The sequence below is a fragment of the Camellia sinensis genome, chromosome 15 (assembly GCF_055761805.1).
Source record: "Camellia sinensis isolate YWXY chromosome 15, ASM5576180v1, whole genome shotgun sequence".
Taxonomy (NCBI): domain Eukaryota; kingdom Viridiplantae; phylum Streptophyta; class Magnoliopsida; order Ericales; family Theaceae; genus Camellia; species Camellia sinensis.
Window position 1 is genome coordinate 143532456 of NC_138975.1, and position 19288 is coordinate 143551743.

At 37.3% G+C, this 19288-nt stretch overlaps 1 protein-coding gene across 2 annotated transcripts; it reads right to left on the reverse strand.

Annotated features, from left to right (window-relative positions):
* Positions 1–4581: 4581 nt before the first annotated feature.
* Positions 4582–18817, reverse strand: LOC114257967 (E3 ubiquitin-protein ligase RING1-like). Of its 2 annotated transcripts, none has more exons than XM_082909459.1 (2): positions 17593–18817; positions 4582–4814 (listed from the first exon to the last, which is right to left on the reverse strand). In XM_082909459.1, the coding sequence occupies exon 1, from the start codon at positions 18645–18647 to the stop codon at positions 17601–17603; it is 1047 nt and encodes a 348-aa protein (XP_082765585.1). In that variant the 5' UTR covers positions 18648–18817; the 3' UTR covers positions 4582–4814; positions 17593–17600. The 2 variants fall into 2 exon arrangements, with proteins under 2 accessions (XP_082765585.1, XP_082765586.1); XM_082909460.1 differs by having other exon boundaries at positions 4582–5884; positions 17593–18794.
* Between the last annotated feature and the right edge of the window lie 471 nt (positions 18818–19288).

Below are 19288 nucleotides of genomic sequence, written 5' to 3' on the forward strand. Positions count from 1 at the left end.
AAGTAAATATGATGCCTTAGAAGCTTTTAAGCAATATAAGGTAGAAGTTGAAAATCAAAAAGATTAATGTTGTGCAAAGTGATAGAGGCGATGAATATGATGCACCTGTAGCGCCCCAAACCTTTACACATCATTGATATTGTCCATTTTGGGCCACGCCCGCACGGATTTGTTCTTCATAGTGGGTCACCCATCCCAGAACTACTCCAACCTAAGCACGCTTAACTAGGGAGTTCTGCTAGGGATTTCACCACCCGGGAAAAGACCTCGATGCTATATAAGGGTCTAGGTTTTTACTTTTATAGCCCAGGAACACTCCCTCCATTCCCGATGTGAGATATCGGGACCTTACAACACCATTTGATGAGTTCTGCTCAGAACTTGGTGTCATTCACCAAACCACTGCACCTTATTCTCCTCAGTCAAACAGAGTGGCTGAAAGAAAAAATTACATTCTTAAAGAGATGATGAATGCCTTGTTAATAAGTTCGGATTTACCCCAAAACTTGTTGGGGGAGGCTATTTTATTAGCAAATTATATTTTAAATAGGATACACCACAAGAAAACTAACCAAACACCTTATGAATTATGGAAAGACCATTGACTTTCTTATAATTACATAAAAGTGTGGGGGTACTTGGCAAAAGTGGCGGTCCCTAGTCCTAAAAAGACTAAAGAACCGTTGATTGTGGATTCATCCGTTATGCAAATAATAGTAGTGTATATCGATTTTTGGTAATTAAATCAAATATTCCCAATATACATGAAAATACTATTATAGAGTCAAGAAATGCATCCTTTTTCAAACATATCTTTCCTTGGAAAAAGGATGAAGAGAATCAAATTCCTGTAGATGTAGAGACAATTGTTGAACAAGCCGAGTCGTCTGAATTAGAAGAGCCAAGTTCTAATAAACGAACTTTTAATGTCACCATGGAAAGTGGCGAAGACCAACAAGAAGACGAGCCTAGACGTGGAAAGAGACTAAGTACATCTAAATCTCTTGGTCCAGATTTTCTAACTTTTTTGTTAGAAAATGAGCCTCAAAACTTTAAGGAAGCGATGTCAGGTTCTGAAGCACCTTTATGGAAAGAGACTATAAATGGCGAAGTTGAGTCCATTACAAAATTCATTTGAATCTTTTCAAAACTTTTGCAAGAAAAATCAAATTCTTTGCAGGAAAATTTGAATTTTTGAATTCAAATCCAAACCAGTTCTTTCTCTTCCCTTCTTCGGTCACCTCTCTTCACTCTGGCAATTTTTCGATTTGCACCTGCTCGGAGGGTTTCCAAACTCATTCGAACAGTCACCTTTAAGCCTATAAATTCAGGCCTCTGTCCAACAATTCATTCATTCATTTTTCTTCTCTTCTTCAGTGCATACTCTTCTACCTATTTATTCTTTTATTTTTTTCTATAAGAGAGATTACAACATACTCTGTTCGCCAGACCCTAATTTGTAGTATTGCAATTCTGGGATATAGTCGTTGCATCTTGGGAGGTCAGCGTCATCTGTTCTCGAGTACCGTAGTGAGGATGTAACGATATTAAGGAAAGTGTGTCCAACACACGCCTCGACTTTCCTTTATTTTTGCAATTCTATTCATCAATAATCTATAAGTTTTATTTACTTAAATTAATTTACTGTGTGCATTCTTGTTCTAGTTTTATATTTGAGCAAGAAATTTCATTTCTTATTTGTTTTTTGGAAATAATTCTTTTCTAGTCTTCAAAAAAAAATTACATTATGAAATTATTTTTAGGCTTGTATTGGTGATTATTTTATTTTTAAATATATACAGTTTGCTAGGACAAAGTATATGAAGTATAATTTAATAACAATCACAATGAAAGTAGATGAGAAGTGAAGATTGAGAACCAAGAACTACTTAACAATGAACATTTTCATTATTTAAGATTGATTATCACAACGACTTGGGAGATTGGAGCGGATGAGGTCCACTTAATTAAGGCAAGGTGACGTAAGTAGGGAAGTGCGTCTGGAATACTGTGCGATAAACGAGTACCCATTAGACCAAAATAGAAGTTCTATAGAACAACTATTAGACCAGCAATGTTGTATGGGTCGGAATGTTGGGCAACTAAGAAACAACATGTAGAGAAAATGAGTGTTGCTAAGATGAGGATGCTAAGGTAGATGTGTGACAAGACTAGAAAAGATAGAGTTAGGAATGAGTATATCCGAGAATGGGCAGAAGTAATACCGATAGAAGATAAGTTGAGAGAGAGAATAGATAAGAGGGTTGGTCATATACACGGCAAGACAGTATAGAATGCATGGTAGTGTAGGGATGGTAGACCTAAATTGATGTGAACTAGTGTAGTAAGAGAACCTAAATTGATGTGAACTAGTGTAGTAAAAGAGAGATGAATCTCCTTAATTTGACTAACGAAATGACCTTAGATAGAGTTGAGTGGAGAAAAAAGATTCATGTAGCCGACTTCATTTGATAAGACTTAAGGCTTAATTTGATTTGATTTGATTTGATTTGGTTTGGTTTTACAGTTCACTAATTTAATAAACAGTTTCCTACATACCCTACCACCGTACTAGAATAGTCAACTTATCCCACCCCATTCTCATATCTTTCTAAAGGCATGTATGTCATCCTCTTTCACCAGCTCTCCCTTTTCAAGCAAATTGCCATAACCACTTGCATAATAAAGCTTGATTGGAGTTCTCCAACTTCATGACCCAAATTACTATATGAGTATATAAGTAAAATAAAGGAGTTATTAGATCTGAACCCAAGCCAAAGGCTAGCAATTTTATTAGGCCATGTACACTAGACAACTAGGTTAGCATACACGAATTTCAAATGCATCTCAGATATTAAAGTCAAAAAGCTCTCGTGTTTTTTTTTTCCTTCGCCTGCATCAACTATTGCCATAAAAACCGTGTAGCAAACAAAATGTAACTGCTTACAACAATGTAATCGGCACGTCGAACATTATTATTATTATTTTGTAGCTAATATTCTCATCCTCTGCTTGTGGGTTGCTCTCGTCTTATTGCTACTAATTAACTGGGCCATACAGTAGTATATTAGTCTTGGCTACCGCAAGGAGGAGCTGCTGAGATCCCCTTCATAGCTACAATTAAATTATGTTAGGAGTAATTTGTATCTTGTGTAAAGAATATACTACCTTCGTGTGTTTTCATATGCACGTAGGCTGACAGGTATATGAAAGGGGTACAGCACTGCAAGGCACAAAATACCACCTGCATGTATTTAACCGTGCAAGGTACCTCCTACCTGGTACAACCACTTGTAGCAGGAGAGAGGGATGTCCTTGCCCTGATCCCATATATTAAGCATATCGTATCACAACGATGCTTGGTAGTCTGAATTTTCACTGCTCAAATGGCTCAAACATCTCAAAACGGCATCGTTTTAGAGATAAAATGACGTCATTTTGATACAATTGAACCATTCGGACCACACAAATTCAAATTTCCAAACATTTTTCATTGTATCACAAGGTTTTTCATCTTTATTGCTTTTGTTTTGCATATCATGGTGTAGCTGCTTATGAAGAAGTATAGATTGATGTGGGTATGCTGCATACTTCATTTACATTTATTACTATTATTTCCCGTTGGGCTGTGATTCAGACCCTGAAGAGTGGTCTCTGGTCAAGTGAACATAGCCAAGAATCTACTTTGATTGGTAGGCCTCCTATCCCTCCCCATGGTATCCACCTGTCTTGGTTGGCAGTGATGCTTGGGTCAGGAGTGAAGAGAGATAATACAAGGCAGATTGAATGTGAGAAGGGTAACCCCTCCCCCTGCTCAGTTTACGGGCTTTTTAAATTAGTTTTGGATCTTGTGGTTTATCGAACTAGTTTTGAACATGTTATTTGCATAGCTGCAGAACAATTGAACGCCTCATCGTTGATTTTAGCTAGCTGCTCAAGTGTGTAATTTCCTCAACCCACCAAAAATGAGAGAGACGCATCTTCTAGGCCCCAGTTGGTCTGGTTCTGGTACCTTCTAAACCATAAAAGGGCAAACCATGGAAGTAAATTTAGAGAAGATATTTCAAGAATGATATCCAAATTTTGGTTGATGGCAGAAAATTCAGTGACACAATAAGTACATCAAAGCTATCTATTTGCCAGGAATATGATTGACCAAATTGGTTGCTAATAGCTATTCTACTAGGAATCTATTTTTTTTCTAAATATATATATATATATATATATTCAATGAAGGAACACTAACATTGTAATATGTTGCCCTCTGCTAACAGAGGTCAGATGTGCAGTAAAAATAAAATAAAAAATCAAAGCTGAGAGATGATTGCCCCACAATCTCTCACTTAAGAGAGAATTGGCACTGTAGTAGGTTTGGATTAGATTGTCGAGCATGATTACATCCTCCCAGCAAGTGTTACAGGGCCGAAAAAATTACTCAAGAACTTGGCCAATATCTTCAGTGTAGTAGTGTGCAAACAAAAAATGGACACCAGTGAACATCATCGGATAAAACTCCTGCTCTTTCAAGCCTCTTACCTGCATAAAGAATACAATGCAAGCCAAACCCACAGGAAACACAGCTTTGTTCCAAAAAATAATTAAAATGTACATAATACATACCCAACGATGCACACGAATGCATCATCAGAACTTCTAAAATTACAAAAGGATTCAGACAATTGAAAATTTTAAAATACACAGCCTTTTACATATGCATAGTATTATCACCAAACAATAAAAATGGACCATATCACTTACTCTTAAAATGTATAGGAAGATCTTTCTACGTTACAGATTTGAACTCCAATTCTTTCCTGCCACCCAAAAATAAATAAAGAAATTATTACAAACTGTTATTGGCAAGGTATAAGAACAAATCATATAGGGGTGTGTACCTACAATAAGACAAGAGGCAAGCATTACATGAGCACGTACACACACAAAAAAGAGCACATTCAAAACTACACCAAGGCGCACATAGAGATGACACACCAACATCACCCTCTAAGATGAAGAAAAAAAAAAAAATGATTGATGATGTTCAATAGTCAACAAGAGAACTCCACCTTATATGCCAAGTGGTATTTGGTTGCTTTGTCAAGCTTGATGTCAGGTTTAAATCCCTCGTCTTCTTAACCAAAAAATTGCCAATGATACAACATTTCTTGAAAGCAAATGCACGCAATACATGCATTTAGCATTCCACTATTGAGCATCAAGTAAAGACCTACCGAATAATATAGCTCAAAAAGGTACCCTACTATATAGGACTTCGTGATCAAACATCATGTGATGTATATCTATGCATAAATATGTGTGCATGTGTGTCAATACATATAGCTATGAACATATATAATTATTATAAAAAATAAAAATATAAGTAAAGAGCTTATTTCAGACAAAAAAAGCAGGAGCTAGTTTAAAAAAATCTCCTGCTTTACCCACTAATATACGAAGGTAATGAAATAAGAGCACTAGAGAAAGGGCCCACCACAGATTAAGCATTCAGTATAACCTTAGCTTTTGCCAAAATCTAAATGCATCATCAACAATTAAGATTGCAACCAAGATATTCAGGTCGGTGTTCTTGCACTACAGTCCCAAGCACACAAACAAGGGCTGTACTAAATCAGCAAAAATCCTTTCTTTAAAGCCATACAAACATTAGAAGAATCCAGTAGAATGGACCAGAGGATTGACTCCACTCTAAAAAAATCCTGCATAAACAATCAAATCATTTGTAAAAATGGCCACAGAAAAACCATAAGGTCCTGGAGACTTATCCCTCTCACATTCAAGCACTGATACTCTCACTTCTTCCTCAAAAGGCCTCTCCAACTATGTTGACTGATAAGCATCAAAAGGGGACCATTCCAACCCCTACCTGAAGAATAAAACAAAGACAAAAAACAAAAAAATTCATTTATAATTTGATCTTCCTTATCCACAGCCATCCCAGATTCTGTCTCCATATTTTTTTTTATGAATTTCTTTTTCCTTTTCCCATTTGCAACCTATGACTAATGGTTATCTTGTGTGACCGAGAAAAGGTGATCCAGGAAGATAGCAGGTGTTCAGCTGGCAAAGGACCACTGAAGACAGAGAGCAAGGATGGCAATGGAGAGAGCTTTGAGCTTATGCCAGATAGAAGTGTTGTGGTTAGCATCTCTTTAATGCTTGGGATCCTTTCATAGGGAGATTTAGGATACTGATGTCAACTGGAGGACAAGTGGCATAATTCCCTTGGTGCAATAGGTGGGGATTTTCTACTCCAAGATCTCTATCTTGGGATTTCCCAACCTGGCATCTCCAGATTGGGGATCCCCTTAGTGTTTTAAAAGGCTGTAGGTGCACTGAGGCAATAAGGTCTCCTATACCCTAAGCACGAGGCACACGGCGAGGCGAGGCGCGGCGCAGCGTGTGCCTCACCAAAGAGAGCCCCAAGTAGTAAAAGAAAAGCAAAATTATAAAATAGACAAACTTTTCAATATAGCAAATATATATAGAATTCCAAAAATAACAAAGCAAGCTTCACCATTTCAAATAATTGATAAACATGACATTCAATCTTCTAAAAACTAGAAATATAATATCTAATAAAAGATATAAGTATCACATTCACATCCACCAAAAATCTCAAGTTTTAAGATCATTCGCATAAAGTTCAAAACAACTAAGCTTCTAGTTTGCAGTTCAAACAAGATTTTTTTTTTGGATAAATAAAACTTATTGAAAAAGTATCAAAATGATGCAAAGAATACAAAATCCTAAAAATGAGAAGCTAACAATCCCCTAACCAATTACATTATCCAAGAAATCTAGGAAAACAAATACATCCGGATCCACCCTTTGCTCCAACCAACTACACAAAATAACTAACAAACGATTCTCAAGTCACAACATCGAATGATTAATCTCTTGAAACATATGTCGATTTCTCTCCAACCAAACCAACCACATCAAACAAAAAGGCACCAATAACCAAATTCGCCGACGTCGACACCCAACCGGAGCACCACGCCAACACCAACAACATCTCCAAAACCCCCCTCGGCTGCACCCAAACAATCCCAAACACAAGGCAAATAAGCCCCCAGAGCAGGGACACTATAGCACAACGAAGAAACAAATGATTCATGGACTCTGCATCCGCACAACACATACAACATCGATTCACTAATACATGTCCTCGACAAACCAAATTTTCAATAGTAAGATTCCGTCCTAAAACAGCTGTCCACAAAAAGAAAACTACCTCAGATGGAACACCCGACACACAAACACTCCTCCAAGGAAATACCCCTATCACCTCCCCCACCAAACTCCGATAAAAGGATGAAACAAAAAATTGTCCTTTGGTGCCCAAAACATTCCACACAATCACATCCGCCCCCTTACCCATGAAGCCCAACGCATGAAGCCCCCCTACCCATAAAGCCCAGTGCATATAAGAAACACAACATCATAGTTCAAACAAGAAATAAAAAACACTTAATCAACAGTTGGTGTAGAAAAATAGGTAAAGCCCATGAAGCCCACGCCTTGCGCCTCGAAAAAAAGCCCTCGCCTCAACGCCTAAGTTGCGCCTTGCGTATTGTGCCTCACCTCGACCAGTTTGAGGCGCAAGGCTACGCCTCGTTGCGCCTCGCGCTTAGGCGCAAGCCTAAGTGTGCCTTTTAAAACATTGCCCTTGATATTGGATCTATCCTTCAACCCTTTTGAGTTGACAATGCATGGGGATTCTTACCTTAGCATCTTAAGACATCTTTAGAGATATCAACATATTAGAGTCTTCGTCTGTCAATGCTTCTCTCTCTAAGGCTGGTCAAGGGCGACCATGCCTAAGAGGAGATTGAACACCCTTGAGTGGCAACCATTGACTTTAGCCTCCAATGATCTCGTGTGGAGATCCTACACCTTGCTTCGAACCTAAGTAACTCGTTCAAAGACTAAGGCCCCGTTTGGGGACTGAGTTTTTTTAGCTAAAATGTCAAAAAGTAACAAGAAGTTGTCGCGTCATTCTCTTTACTTTTCTGCACATCTTTTAATAAAAAATCAAAAAACCAACTAAAATAGCCAATTCTCAAACGGGGCCTAAGTGTTAGGCGAATAAACGATCACAAGGAGGATCAATCTCACTTGTTAACGTGGAGAAATCATGGAGATAACCAACTAGAGATCGACTTATGATGATCGTTGGCTTGGGGAGAGCTCGGTCGAGCCTAGGTAAGGTTATCTCAAAAGGGAGATTTGGAGAGGGCGATCCATAGGGAACAATCAGTAAAAGAAGATCCAAAGAGAGTCCTCACATAACAAAGCTAAATACGTGTACCTACAATAGGTCCTTGGTGCTCTTATGAACCACAAAGAGTGTGTCTGCATATTTGTATGATTATCAAGATTGCTTAATGTTCCTAATTTATACTGAACTGTAGACCTCATTTGTTCGTTTTCAACCAAAACACTGTTGAAAAATGTCGTACACATGATGCTTCAAGCAAAAAGGCAAGGGCATCTAAGTCCCGAGTAGAAATAGAGGATTCCTCATGCTATTGGAGAAATTAGAACATTTAGTATGTCCCTCTACAATAATAGATGATTTAGTACAAATAATAGATAATTTAGTCCCATGTGTGTTCACTCTTGCGATCTAAAGAGAGTGCTCACTCACATTTCTTAACCATAGGAGGTTGAATTACTTATACATAGGAAATTCATTGCGCTCTCCATCATTGTGATGGTTACTCTCTTGTGTATGAGGGCAGCTCTGTCCCCCATTTTTTCTATTGACAGATTTTAGCTCCACCACTCAACCCCAAAGGGTAGCGAGAGTAAGGATACAACCTCACCATGGAAAGGAGCGTAAGTATCACTACACCCTCAGTTAGATAAAGGAGTAAGAACATATGGCTCAACCTTGGAGTGGAGCATAAGTACGATTCCATAGCCAACTTCGGAGAGGAGCATAGCAAATTTGGAGATATGTTATTCTTTGAAGATGCTCACTTGCAACTAAGGTGCTGAGTGCGTTAGTGGGCTAGGCTGTCATGTGGCTTATGTGCCCACGATTAGGCTAGGCTCATAACCCCAATATAATATCTTGCTGAAAGAAAACTCAAATACGGAGTCAATAAATATCAGTTGTAATACTTCGAGTTTTATTCTCATGTAATGCTCTCATTACTTGCCTATTTGAAAGAATTTATTATCTGGGTTCTCGCTGAGCAAGGGATGATTTAAATTTGGCCGCACAAGCAGTTGTTTAGCTCCTCATGTGCATCTATCTTAGGCATAATGACTTGACACTTCAAGATACTAATCAATGGAGATGTATTGGTGTCACCACTTCGACATACCAATCGCCGAAGATCTGTATAGTGATGCAGTAAAATAAGCATCTCTAAATACTAGTGTCATTAGTTGGTTAAGTGTCCCATTAACTGTGGTTGCTAATGATCTCAGTCTATAAATAGATGATGCAAGGATCACTGTACTTTGTTTTAATTAAAGAAAATAAATATTGATTAGATCAAAGTGCTTTGGTTTCTCTCTAACCATAGGGGTTAACCTTAGGTTAGAGGCTTTGTTCTCTATTTCTCTCTTTCTTGATTTTGAATCCTATTGCAATTTTGTTTTGCATTATTGATATCAGAGCTCAGGGTTCATGTCCAATTTTGGTAGAAAACTAATTGCAAGAGCCAGAATACATTGTGATCAAGACTGATCTTTGATCGAAGTTGCGACTCTGTATGAACTGACGATTGAACCTCGATATTGTTATGTGATACTCTTTCAGACTTCCATTTCAACTTCGCATCGAGCTGTATACATTACATACGTATATAATTTCCGGCAACCATAACTTGGCAAATTATACAAACACCAAATACTGGTTGTGGTGATGCCACCAGAAAAAACAAAACATGATTCTTTACGTTAAAACAAATTCTCCAAATGTAAAATCAGTGACAAAAAACAGTTAATACTCTTGCGATTTACATTTTGGATCGCAAATTCTGAAAACACATTGGTTCCAAAAGGTGACTTTAGTGATCCAAGCAATCCTAAAATTATATCCTATGCATTTACTTCAAAGTTTTCCTAGTGAGGAAAAAATTAAACATAATAAACTAAAATCAAAAGAGAGTATAGTTTTAGCATGATAGAATGTAAACAAAAAAAGGCCTTAATGCCCCTAAAATTGTGTTTTTTCAATGGTTAATTTCAAGAATAATAAACTATATATCATTAGATGTCTAATTTTTAAAAGAAAATTGCTCTCAAATTGAAAAATATGTTAAATTCTACTAGTGTGATCTATAAAAGCCTACCCCTATCACACATTAATACCACATTTTAGAGCATGTGACATGCCACTTTCCCATTCCTCATTTCTGAACGATCCATTTTATAGATTACATAGGATAAAATAAAAGTTGGTCATGATGCCATCACTAAGAACACAACAAGATTGAAAACTTTACATCTCATAATGTAATGCATATTTCCCAATTATATGCAAATCTTTGCAAAGAATTAGAGTTATCATATACGTATCGGATACAGATATGCGTCCGATACAGCGGGATACGTATCAGATAGGGCAAATAAGTATCCTATTTAATTTTTTATTTTTTCTAATTTTGGATATAGGAGGGATACGCGAAGAATACGCAAGGGATACAAGAGAATACGTGAGGGATAAACAAAATAAGTATCCAATTTATTCTTTTCCAATCTTGTTCTTATTTTTTATTTTTTATATTTTAATACGCCAAATATGTATCTAATTTTTTTTCAATTTTTTTCTTATTTTATATTTATATTTTTTCAAAGGTCAATGGTCTTTCCTTTCTCTGTCTCTTTCTCTGCCTCTTCATATTATGTGAGGCTTGCATTGTCATTATCTATTTCCTTGTGATAAATCAATTTCTACTTCGTTAGCCTTGCCGTAAGGGCTGCCCACTCATGTGTTAAGAAATCACACTCTCCTATTTTTAATTTCTTTCCATTGTTGTTTTATTTTATCTTTTAATTTTAGATATTATGACTTGGTGCTATTGTTATCATTGCTTAATTTTGTCAACTTAATTGTTGTTCTTTAAATTTTCTTAAATATTTGATCGAATCCTCTGTTATTATTTGTTGTTAATTCTTTATCAGTATGCCTGATTATTAATTGATTGCTCTTCGATGCAATCTTTGCGAACATAAAATCCTCTTTTTGATATTAAGGAATTTAGGCCAAGTTTGGGAACTTGTAAAAAAGCCAAAAAGTCAAAAAGTTACTCAAAAAGTTAAAAAATTAACACTATTCACCAAAAGTCAACAATTACGGTTGCACAACTCCCAATTCGAATTTTTCCCTACAAATCAATTTTTACAAATTTTTATTACACATTTTTTCATAAAAAGTCAAAAGTTAACCCAAACATCCATATTTTCAACCTCAATTTTTTAGTCCAAAAAGACAAAAAGTGCACTTATTTAGGACACCCCAAACAACCCCTTAGTACTAAATATCTTATGAATGCACTCTTGCATTATGTTTTATTTTATACATACTACATTACTAAAAATTACATTAAAAAAAATTATTTTACAAATGTATCCTCGCGTACCCGTATCCTACTTTTTTAAGTTTTACCACATCAACATATCCGCATCGTATTGTACCCATATTCCGTATCTGTATCATATTTGTGGAAAAGTTGAAAAATATCTTTTTTTCTTATTATATCAAGTATTACATCTCCATATTTATACGTAAGGATATAACAAACCTATCTAACCAATCTAACAAAGTTGTAACAACCTAACTGTGAGCTATGGACTGATATGGATTGCAGTGCAGGTGAGCTGCTTTGGAGCTACAAACGAGTCAAGCTTTGCTGAGCACGAGTCAAGCTTTGCTGAACTCGAGTTCGGCTCATTTGCTTATCGAGCTCGTTTATTGAGCTTGAGCTCAACTTGATAAGTAACTGTGCTTGGGCTTGGCTCGACTCGTTAATATTAATAAAACTCGAACTCGACTCAACTCGACTCGGCTCGGCTCGGCTCGATAAGATTTTTTTTAATATTATTTAAATAAAAAATATTATTTATATTATTTAATATATAAGTAATGTATTTATATTATTATTTATATATATTTATATATTATTTAATATATAAATAATATATTTATTATATAATTTAAATAAAGATAAACGAGTCGAGCTTATTCGAGCTCGAGCGGCTTGTTTACTAAACGAGCCGAGTCAAGCCTATTCGTGAACAGCTCGGTTCATTTGCACCCCTGGTCTGAGGTAGTATCCTCAACATTGCCCCTCAAGCTAATGGAGAGACAAACTCTATAAACTTGGTCTTAAGGTATGAAAACCTTGAAACAAACAATGGTTTGGTAAATATACCTATTAGCTGATCAACCGTGGGGATATACTTCAAGACAAGCTTTTTGGCAAGCACTTTATCTCTAACATAATGACAGTCAACCTCAATGTGTTTGGATCTTGAATGAAACACTAGATTAGATGCTAAGGTATTGCAGAAATATTATCACATCACAAAGAAATATTATCACATCACAAAACAGGTACTGTGGGAGAAGCAATACATAAGTCTTGGAGCAGCATGCCAATCCAAGCAAGTTTTGTAGTCGTGTGTGCCAAAGACCTATATTCAGCCTCGGTAGAGTATCTTGAAACAGTGATCTGTATTTTAGCTGACCAAGAGATAAGATTGGACCCCAAAAACACACAATAGCCTGATGTGGATTTTCTGTCAACTGTATCCCTTGCCCAATTGGAATTTGAATAAGCTTGAAGATCAAATGTGCTGGGAGTTAAGGCCATGAGTGAGAGTTCCTTTAACAAATCTAAGCAAAATCTTGACCCAAGAATAATGAGCAACAGTTGGATTATGCATATGTAGACATTGTTGATTGACTGCAAAGGACAAGTCAGGCTTGGTGATTGTTAAGTATTGCAGTGCACCGACCACACTCCTCTAAATTGTTGGATTATTAAAGAGAGCATCAGAATTAGGAGGCAAGCCGGGTTTAACAGAAGTGGGAGAAGAGCAAGGTTTACAATCAAGCAATCCAGCTTTGTTAAGAATCTCCCAAGCATACTTTTTCTGGGAAAGAACATAACCAGAACCAGAGGCTTCAACTGAAATGCCAAGAAAATAGGATATGTTGCCTAGTTCTTTCATGGAAAAAGCTTGCTGCATTTGAGTAACTAGGGCTTGAATATGAGTGACATCATTACCAGTTACCAAAATGTTATCAACATAAACTAGTAAAGTAGTAAAAATAGAAGCAGTCCTCTAAATGAAAAGAGAAGAATCACACTTGCTATTTTTGAACCCTTGTGAGAGTAAAAAGAAGGGAAAGGTGGAGTGCCAAGCCCTAGAGCTTGCTTAAGACCATACAAAGCCTTGTGAAGTTTGCAAACATGACCTGACTAAGAAGAATGTTCAAACCCTAGAGGTTGCAGCATATAGACTTCTTCAAGCACACCATGAACAAAAGCATTGGATATGTCCAATTGCTTGATAGGCCAATTATGATGTAAGGCAAGGCACAAGAGGATGTGACTAATAGCTAAATTTGCAACTGGACTAAATGTTTCCTGAAAGTCAATTCCTTCCTGTTGGAGATAACCCTTGGCCACCAACCTGGCCTTATGTCTAGCAATGGTGCCATAAGAGTTTTTCTTGACCTTGAACACCCATTTACAACCTATAGCATTCTTGCCAGAGGTAGAGGAACAAGGGACTAAGTATGTTGTTTTTGAAGAACTTGAAATTCCTCTAACATGGGTGTAAGCAAGGCTTCTTTGTGAGAAGGAGGCTCAGTATCATGATAAGAGAAGGATGTAGAAGACTTAACAGTGGAAAGTGCAGCTTTTGACCTTGTGACCACAGGATGACAATTGGAAATAGATGGAACAAGAGGAACTGATGCAGGAGGAGCAGGAAGAGGTAATTGAATGGATAGAGATTGAATAGGAATAGGAGACTGAGCAAGAGGAGAGGAGAAACTAGAGGTAATGAAGCAGTCTCACTGTGAAAAGAAAGTGCAGGCTCTGGAGTATGAGAAAAGGATGCTGCGGAAGAGGAGGAAGGAGAGACTGAAGAATTAGGAGTCATAACAGGAATAGAAGAAGAAGACCAGAAAAGGGACTGAATATGTGGTAATTGAGAAGAGGAAGAAGAAGATAGAGAAGAGGTGTGAACAGAAAAAGGAAACACTTGTTCATTGAAGACCACATGCCTAGATTTACCAGTTTTGGGATCAAGACACCTATAGCCTTTTGCAATAGACTTAGGTTGCAATTTTGTACAGGTATAAGGCTTGAGCCAAGGAAAGCATTGACATCCAAATACCCTTAGGATAGAAAAATCTGGTGTTTGATGGAATAGAGTTTCAAAGGGAGTTTTGTGAGCCAACTTAGAAGAAGGCAACCTATTGATTAGATAAGTAGCACAAGCAATGGCATCAAACCAATAGTGAAGAGGAACTAAAGAATGACGTAATAAAGCTATGGCAACTTCGGTGAGGTGCCCATGTTTCCTTTTAGCCACACCATTTTGTGGTGGTGTATAGGTACATGAATGTTGATGCACTATGCCTTGAGTTGAAGTGAAGGCCTTCATTTTGTTATTAAGGAATTCAGTTCCACCGTCTGTTCTAAGAATTTTAAGAGAGGTGGAAAACTGTTTTTCTGTGTAGGCTTTGAACTCAAGAAACTTATCATACACTTCACTTTTGTAAGTCAATCGATATAACCAAGTAAACTTGCTAAAATCATTCACAAAGATAACATAATATTTGTAGCTAGAAGTAGAATCAAAAGGGCCCCAAAAATCACTATGTACTAAGGAAAGATGCTTATTAATAGTTGAATTAGACAGTTGGAAATGCAATTTATGACTCTTTGCAACACAGCAATCAATACAATTTAGAGAAGTAACAGAGTTATGTGATTTGAGTTGTAAATGTGACATAAGATGCTGAAATTTCAAAGCACAAGGGTGTCCTACCCTATAAAACCATACAGTACTAGAAACAGGGGATGAGTTAGTGAGATGCACTTGAGTAGCAGAGTTGGTGTAAGCAGTAGATGTGAGATGAGCAGCAAAAGGGGTGTGATCAGCATATGATGATGTGGATGGAAGAAAATGATATAAGCCATGAAGATTAGAGCCTTTGTGAAGTAGTTTCTTTGTAAGCTTGTCTTGGATCACAAACTGAGTATTATCAAAACTGATAATACAATTATTATCTCGAGCCAATTTCTGAATAGAGACAAGATTAGAAGACATGGAATTGGTATGAAGTACATTATTAAGCTTGAAAGAATAATGAGGAGTAGGGAGGAAACCTTTACCAGTGTTCTGAATTGGAATAGAGTTTCCATCACCTATGGTAATCTGATCTGAACCTTGATAGGGCTGATAGCAACTAAGATGACTAAGATCATTAGTTATGTGATCTGTTGCTTCAGCATCCAAATACCAAGGACCTTGAACTTGAGAAGAACCTGAGGATGAAGGAGCCATGGAAACTGATGAAGAAGTAACAAATGCTCTAGGTGGTTGTTGTGGTGTTTGAGATTTGATATTGAGAAGAGCTATTTGGAGATTGAAACTGTGGATCCATGTGATACCAACACTCTAGTGTTGAATGAGTCATGCCTCCACAAATTTGACAAATCTGATTAGAGAACCTTCCTCTACCTCTAGAAGAACCAAATCGACCATGGCCTCTATAAGATCCTGAATTTTGTCCTCCTCTTCCACCTCTAGAATAAAATCGACCTCGAGATTGACCAAAATTCTGAGCTCTTAAATGAGTGTTAGAAGAATTAGCAGATCCTTTAACTGTATAAAAGGCGACAGTTGGCTCGGCAATTTTCTTATGTTTAGATTCTAAATGAATAGCTTCAGAACACAATAAAGAGGATAGATCATCCATAGTAATAGTTTCTGATCTAGCACGATTGCAATGGTAAAAGCATCATATTTAGCAGGAAGGCCATTCAAAGTGATTACTACCAAATCTTCATCTTTGATGATTACTAAGGCAAGTGCTAACTGACTGACTAAGGCTTTAATCTTTGAGAGATATTCCTCCATCGTATCAGATTTCTTGGCAACACTATTCAATTTGTTCTTTAATTGATGAATATGTGATATAGAAAAAGATGTAAATCGCTTATGAAGAGAAGACCAGACCTTCAAAGCAATGATGGAATTGAAGCACAGTAGAATAGATCGAAGGTGTCAGTGTAGCAGTGATGCAGCTTAACAAATGTGCATCAATCATGTGCCATTGAAGACAATCTGGATTAGGAACTTCTATTCCTGTTGAATCTGTGATTGTAGATGAAGGACATGGTGTTGTTCCATCAACATAACCAAGAAGAACGGTTGCTCTGAGAATATTGGAGTGTTGAGCCTTCCAGATGATAAAATTTGATCCATCAAGCTTGACAGTCATGAATGATGAAAGATTGGAGATTAACAGAGTTAAATTCAAAGGAAGCGAAGAAGATAGAGAAGACGAAGATAGAGATGATGAAGATGCCATGGATCAATTGCTTGTTAGAGCTTTAGCTCTGATACAATGTGGAAAAGCTGAAAAATATCTTTTTTTTTTCTTATTATATCATGTATTACATCTCTATATTTATACATAAGGATATGACAAACCTATATTTATCCCAATGTTTTAGTCTTTGTAGACTTTGTGGAGGATTTGATTAGTTAGTTTTGTTTAGTCCTTTTGTGGCTGCATTTTTGTATTCTTTGTATCATCTTTGATGCTTTCTACTAAAGTTTGATTATTTATAAAAAAAAAAAAAAGAAAAAGAAAAAGAAGAAGAAGATATAACAAACCTATCTAACCAATCTAACAAACTTGTAACAACCTAACTAACTGTGAGCTATGGACTGATATGGACTGCAGTGCAGTTGAGCTGCTTTGGAGCTGCGGCCTGAGCTTCCTGAGCTGTGACCTGATGCTGAGCTGTGGTCTGATGTGGTATCCTCAACAGTATCCATATCCGTGCTTCCTAGATTCTATGTTTTTGACTGTCTATACAACTTCTTACTCACCCGCACCATAAAATTCATCAGAATATAGTTGTTAGGTTGTAGCCTAATCAACAACTGGGTGCAAATGGGCTATCACTTTCACCTTCCATGTGATTAACTCTATTAGTGTTGATTTTACGTTTATATTGACTCTACTTATAAACCACTGGAATCAAATGGCTGAAAGATAAGGCATTATGGTCCTTTCCTTAGAAAAGGTTTATTCATTATTTCATTCAAGAATTATCAACTAGCCTCTTTTGATTAGATACTTCATTGTTTAGAAAGTACGATTTTTTAAACCACAGAGAATCGGGTTGCTTTGTTAAGAAATCACCCTCATAGTGATTATAGTCACTCACCCAAGTGAACAAGTCCATCCTTCCTTTCAACTATTTTTCATATTGACTGCCATCAATGTGATTGAATCAAAGAAGCATTCATAGAAAATAATTCTGTCTACAATAAACTATATGGAATTCATCGTACCAAGAAAGTCAGTCCAAATCCTCTTCTCTGGCCTGACCTCCGGAGTTTGATTCTCCATCATTGTTACCAATGTTGTCACCAGCGCCGCTGTTACTTGTCTCTGCAGGTGAGCCCAATGCCCTCTGTTCTTCTGTGCGCAGGTTTTGAGGATTCTCATGAGATGCCCCAGCAGGAGAAGCAGCAGCACTGCCAGAAGCTACCGACCCAGATGGCGCACTTGAATTTGCAGTGATTGGGGTTCCCCGAGTGCTATTCTCATAATCGGGGTCATCTGTAGGCAACTCATACCGACAAACCGGACAAGAATTGTGCAGGTCCAACCAGGGGACGATACAATCTGAATGGTATATGTGTTTACAAGGCATCTGTTTTGCCTCCTCACCAAGTTCAAAAGTGTCTTTACAAACAGCACACTGCGAAGAATCGGAAGAAAGCAAATCATAGGTAACCTTAATTTCGGGAAGAGCCTCCACAGCAGACTTTGAAGCAGGAGGGGTCCCATACCGGTTCGGATCATTATCGGCAAGCTGCTGTATGAGTTGCTCAAGGCCAGGGCCAATGAAGTAATCGCCGAGATTGGCAGGGAGCCGAAACCCAGGATCAGAAGAGTTGTTCTCCTCGATGACAAGTTGGATGTTGGCACCACCGGCTCTTAGGGTACTGATGTAATTCTGAAGGAATGAGAAAGGATTAAACTCATCACCACCGCCGCCGCCGCCCAAGAGAGCGGAGAGATCGGTATGGTTTTGAAGTTCGATGCCGCCTCCTCCACCACCAGCTGAGGATGTTGAGAAGACGATTGGGAATCCGCCGAAGCCGGCAGAGAACGAAGGGAAACCGGAGAGGTTGTCGGATGAGAAGGGATCGGGGTTAGGGTTAGGGTTAGGGTTAGGGCTGGAAACAGGATCTTCATATTCTTCGAGGAAGCCGCTGTTGCAATTGGGGCAAATAAGTTCGGAGGTAGGTGAGTGCGTTATTGAGACCGTACGATTACACTGGTAACAGAAATATAGTGTGGCGGCGGCGCCTCCGCCAGAGTTTCCGGTCGATGACATGTATTCTCGCAGAGAGAGAGAGAGAGAGAGAGAGAGAAAATTTGCGGTCAACAACAGAATTTCCGCCAGAACGAGGAAGATCCAGCTTGCGCGTCGTTGCCGTTGCTCACTTTTCTTTCCCCCAGTCTTTGGCCCTGTTTGGCAGGTTCGATTTTTTTGGATTAAAATCCACAAAAGTATAAAACAAAATATGTTAAAATAATTAATAAGATAAAATATTTCGTCAAATTCATAATCATTTCATATTTTTTTTTTATAAATATCACGTCCAATTATAAATTATCTTTTTAAATATAAAAATTTTAATTTATTAAAATAATTAAAAAAAAATAAAATAAATTAAAATAATTAAAAAAAAGTAAAATAACTTATTAAAATAATAAACTCCAAACCTCAACTTTGACAGAGTGGCCGTGTGAAATCCGATTGGGGCGCACGTGTGTACTGCTATTAGTGGCGAGGGTTTTTTATTTTTATTTTTTAGTAGCAAGGTTGTTATAAAAAATGAGAGCTTTTTTTTTGGCGATAAGGGTTTTATTCAATTTATATTTTATTTTTGACTATTTTATTAGATTGTATTTAAGGTAAGAAGATAAACACTCTCAATATCTCCTATCTCATTACGCTGTATTTGGTTGGAA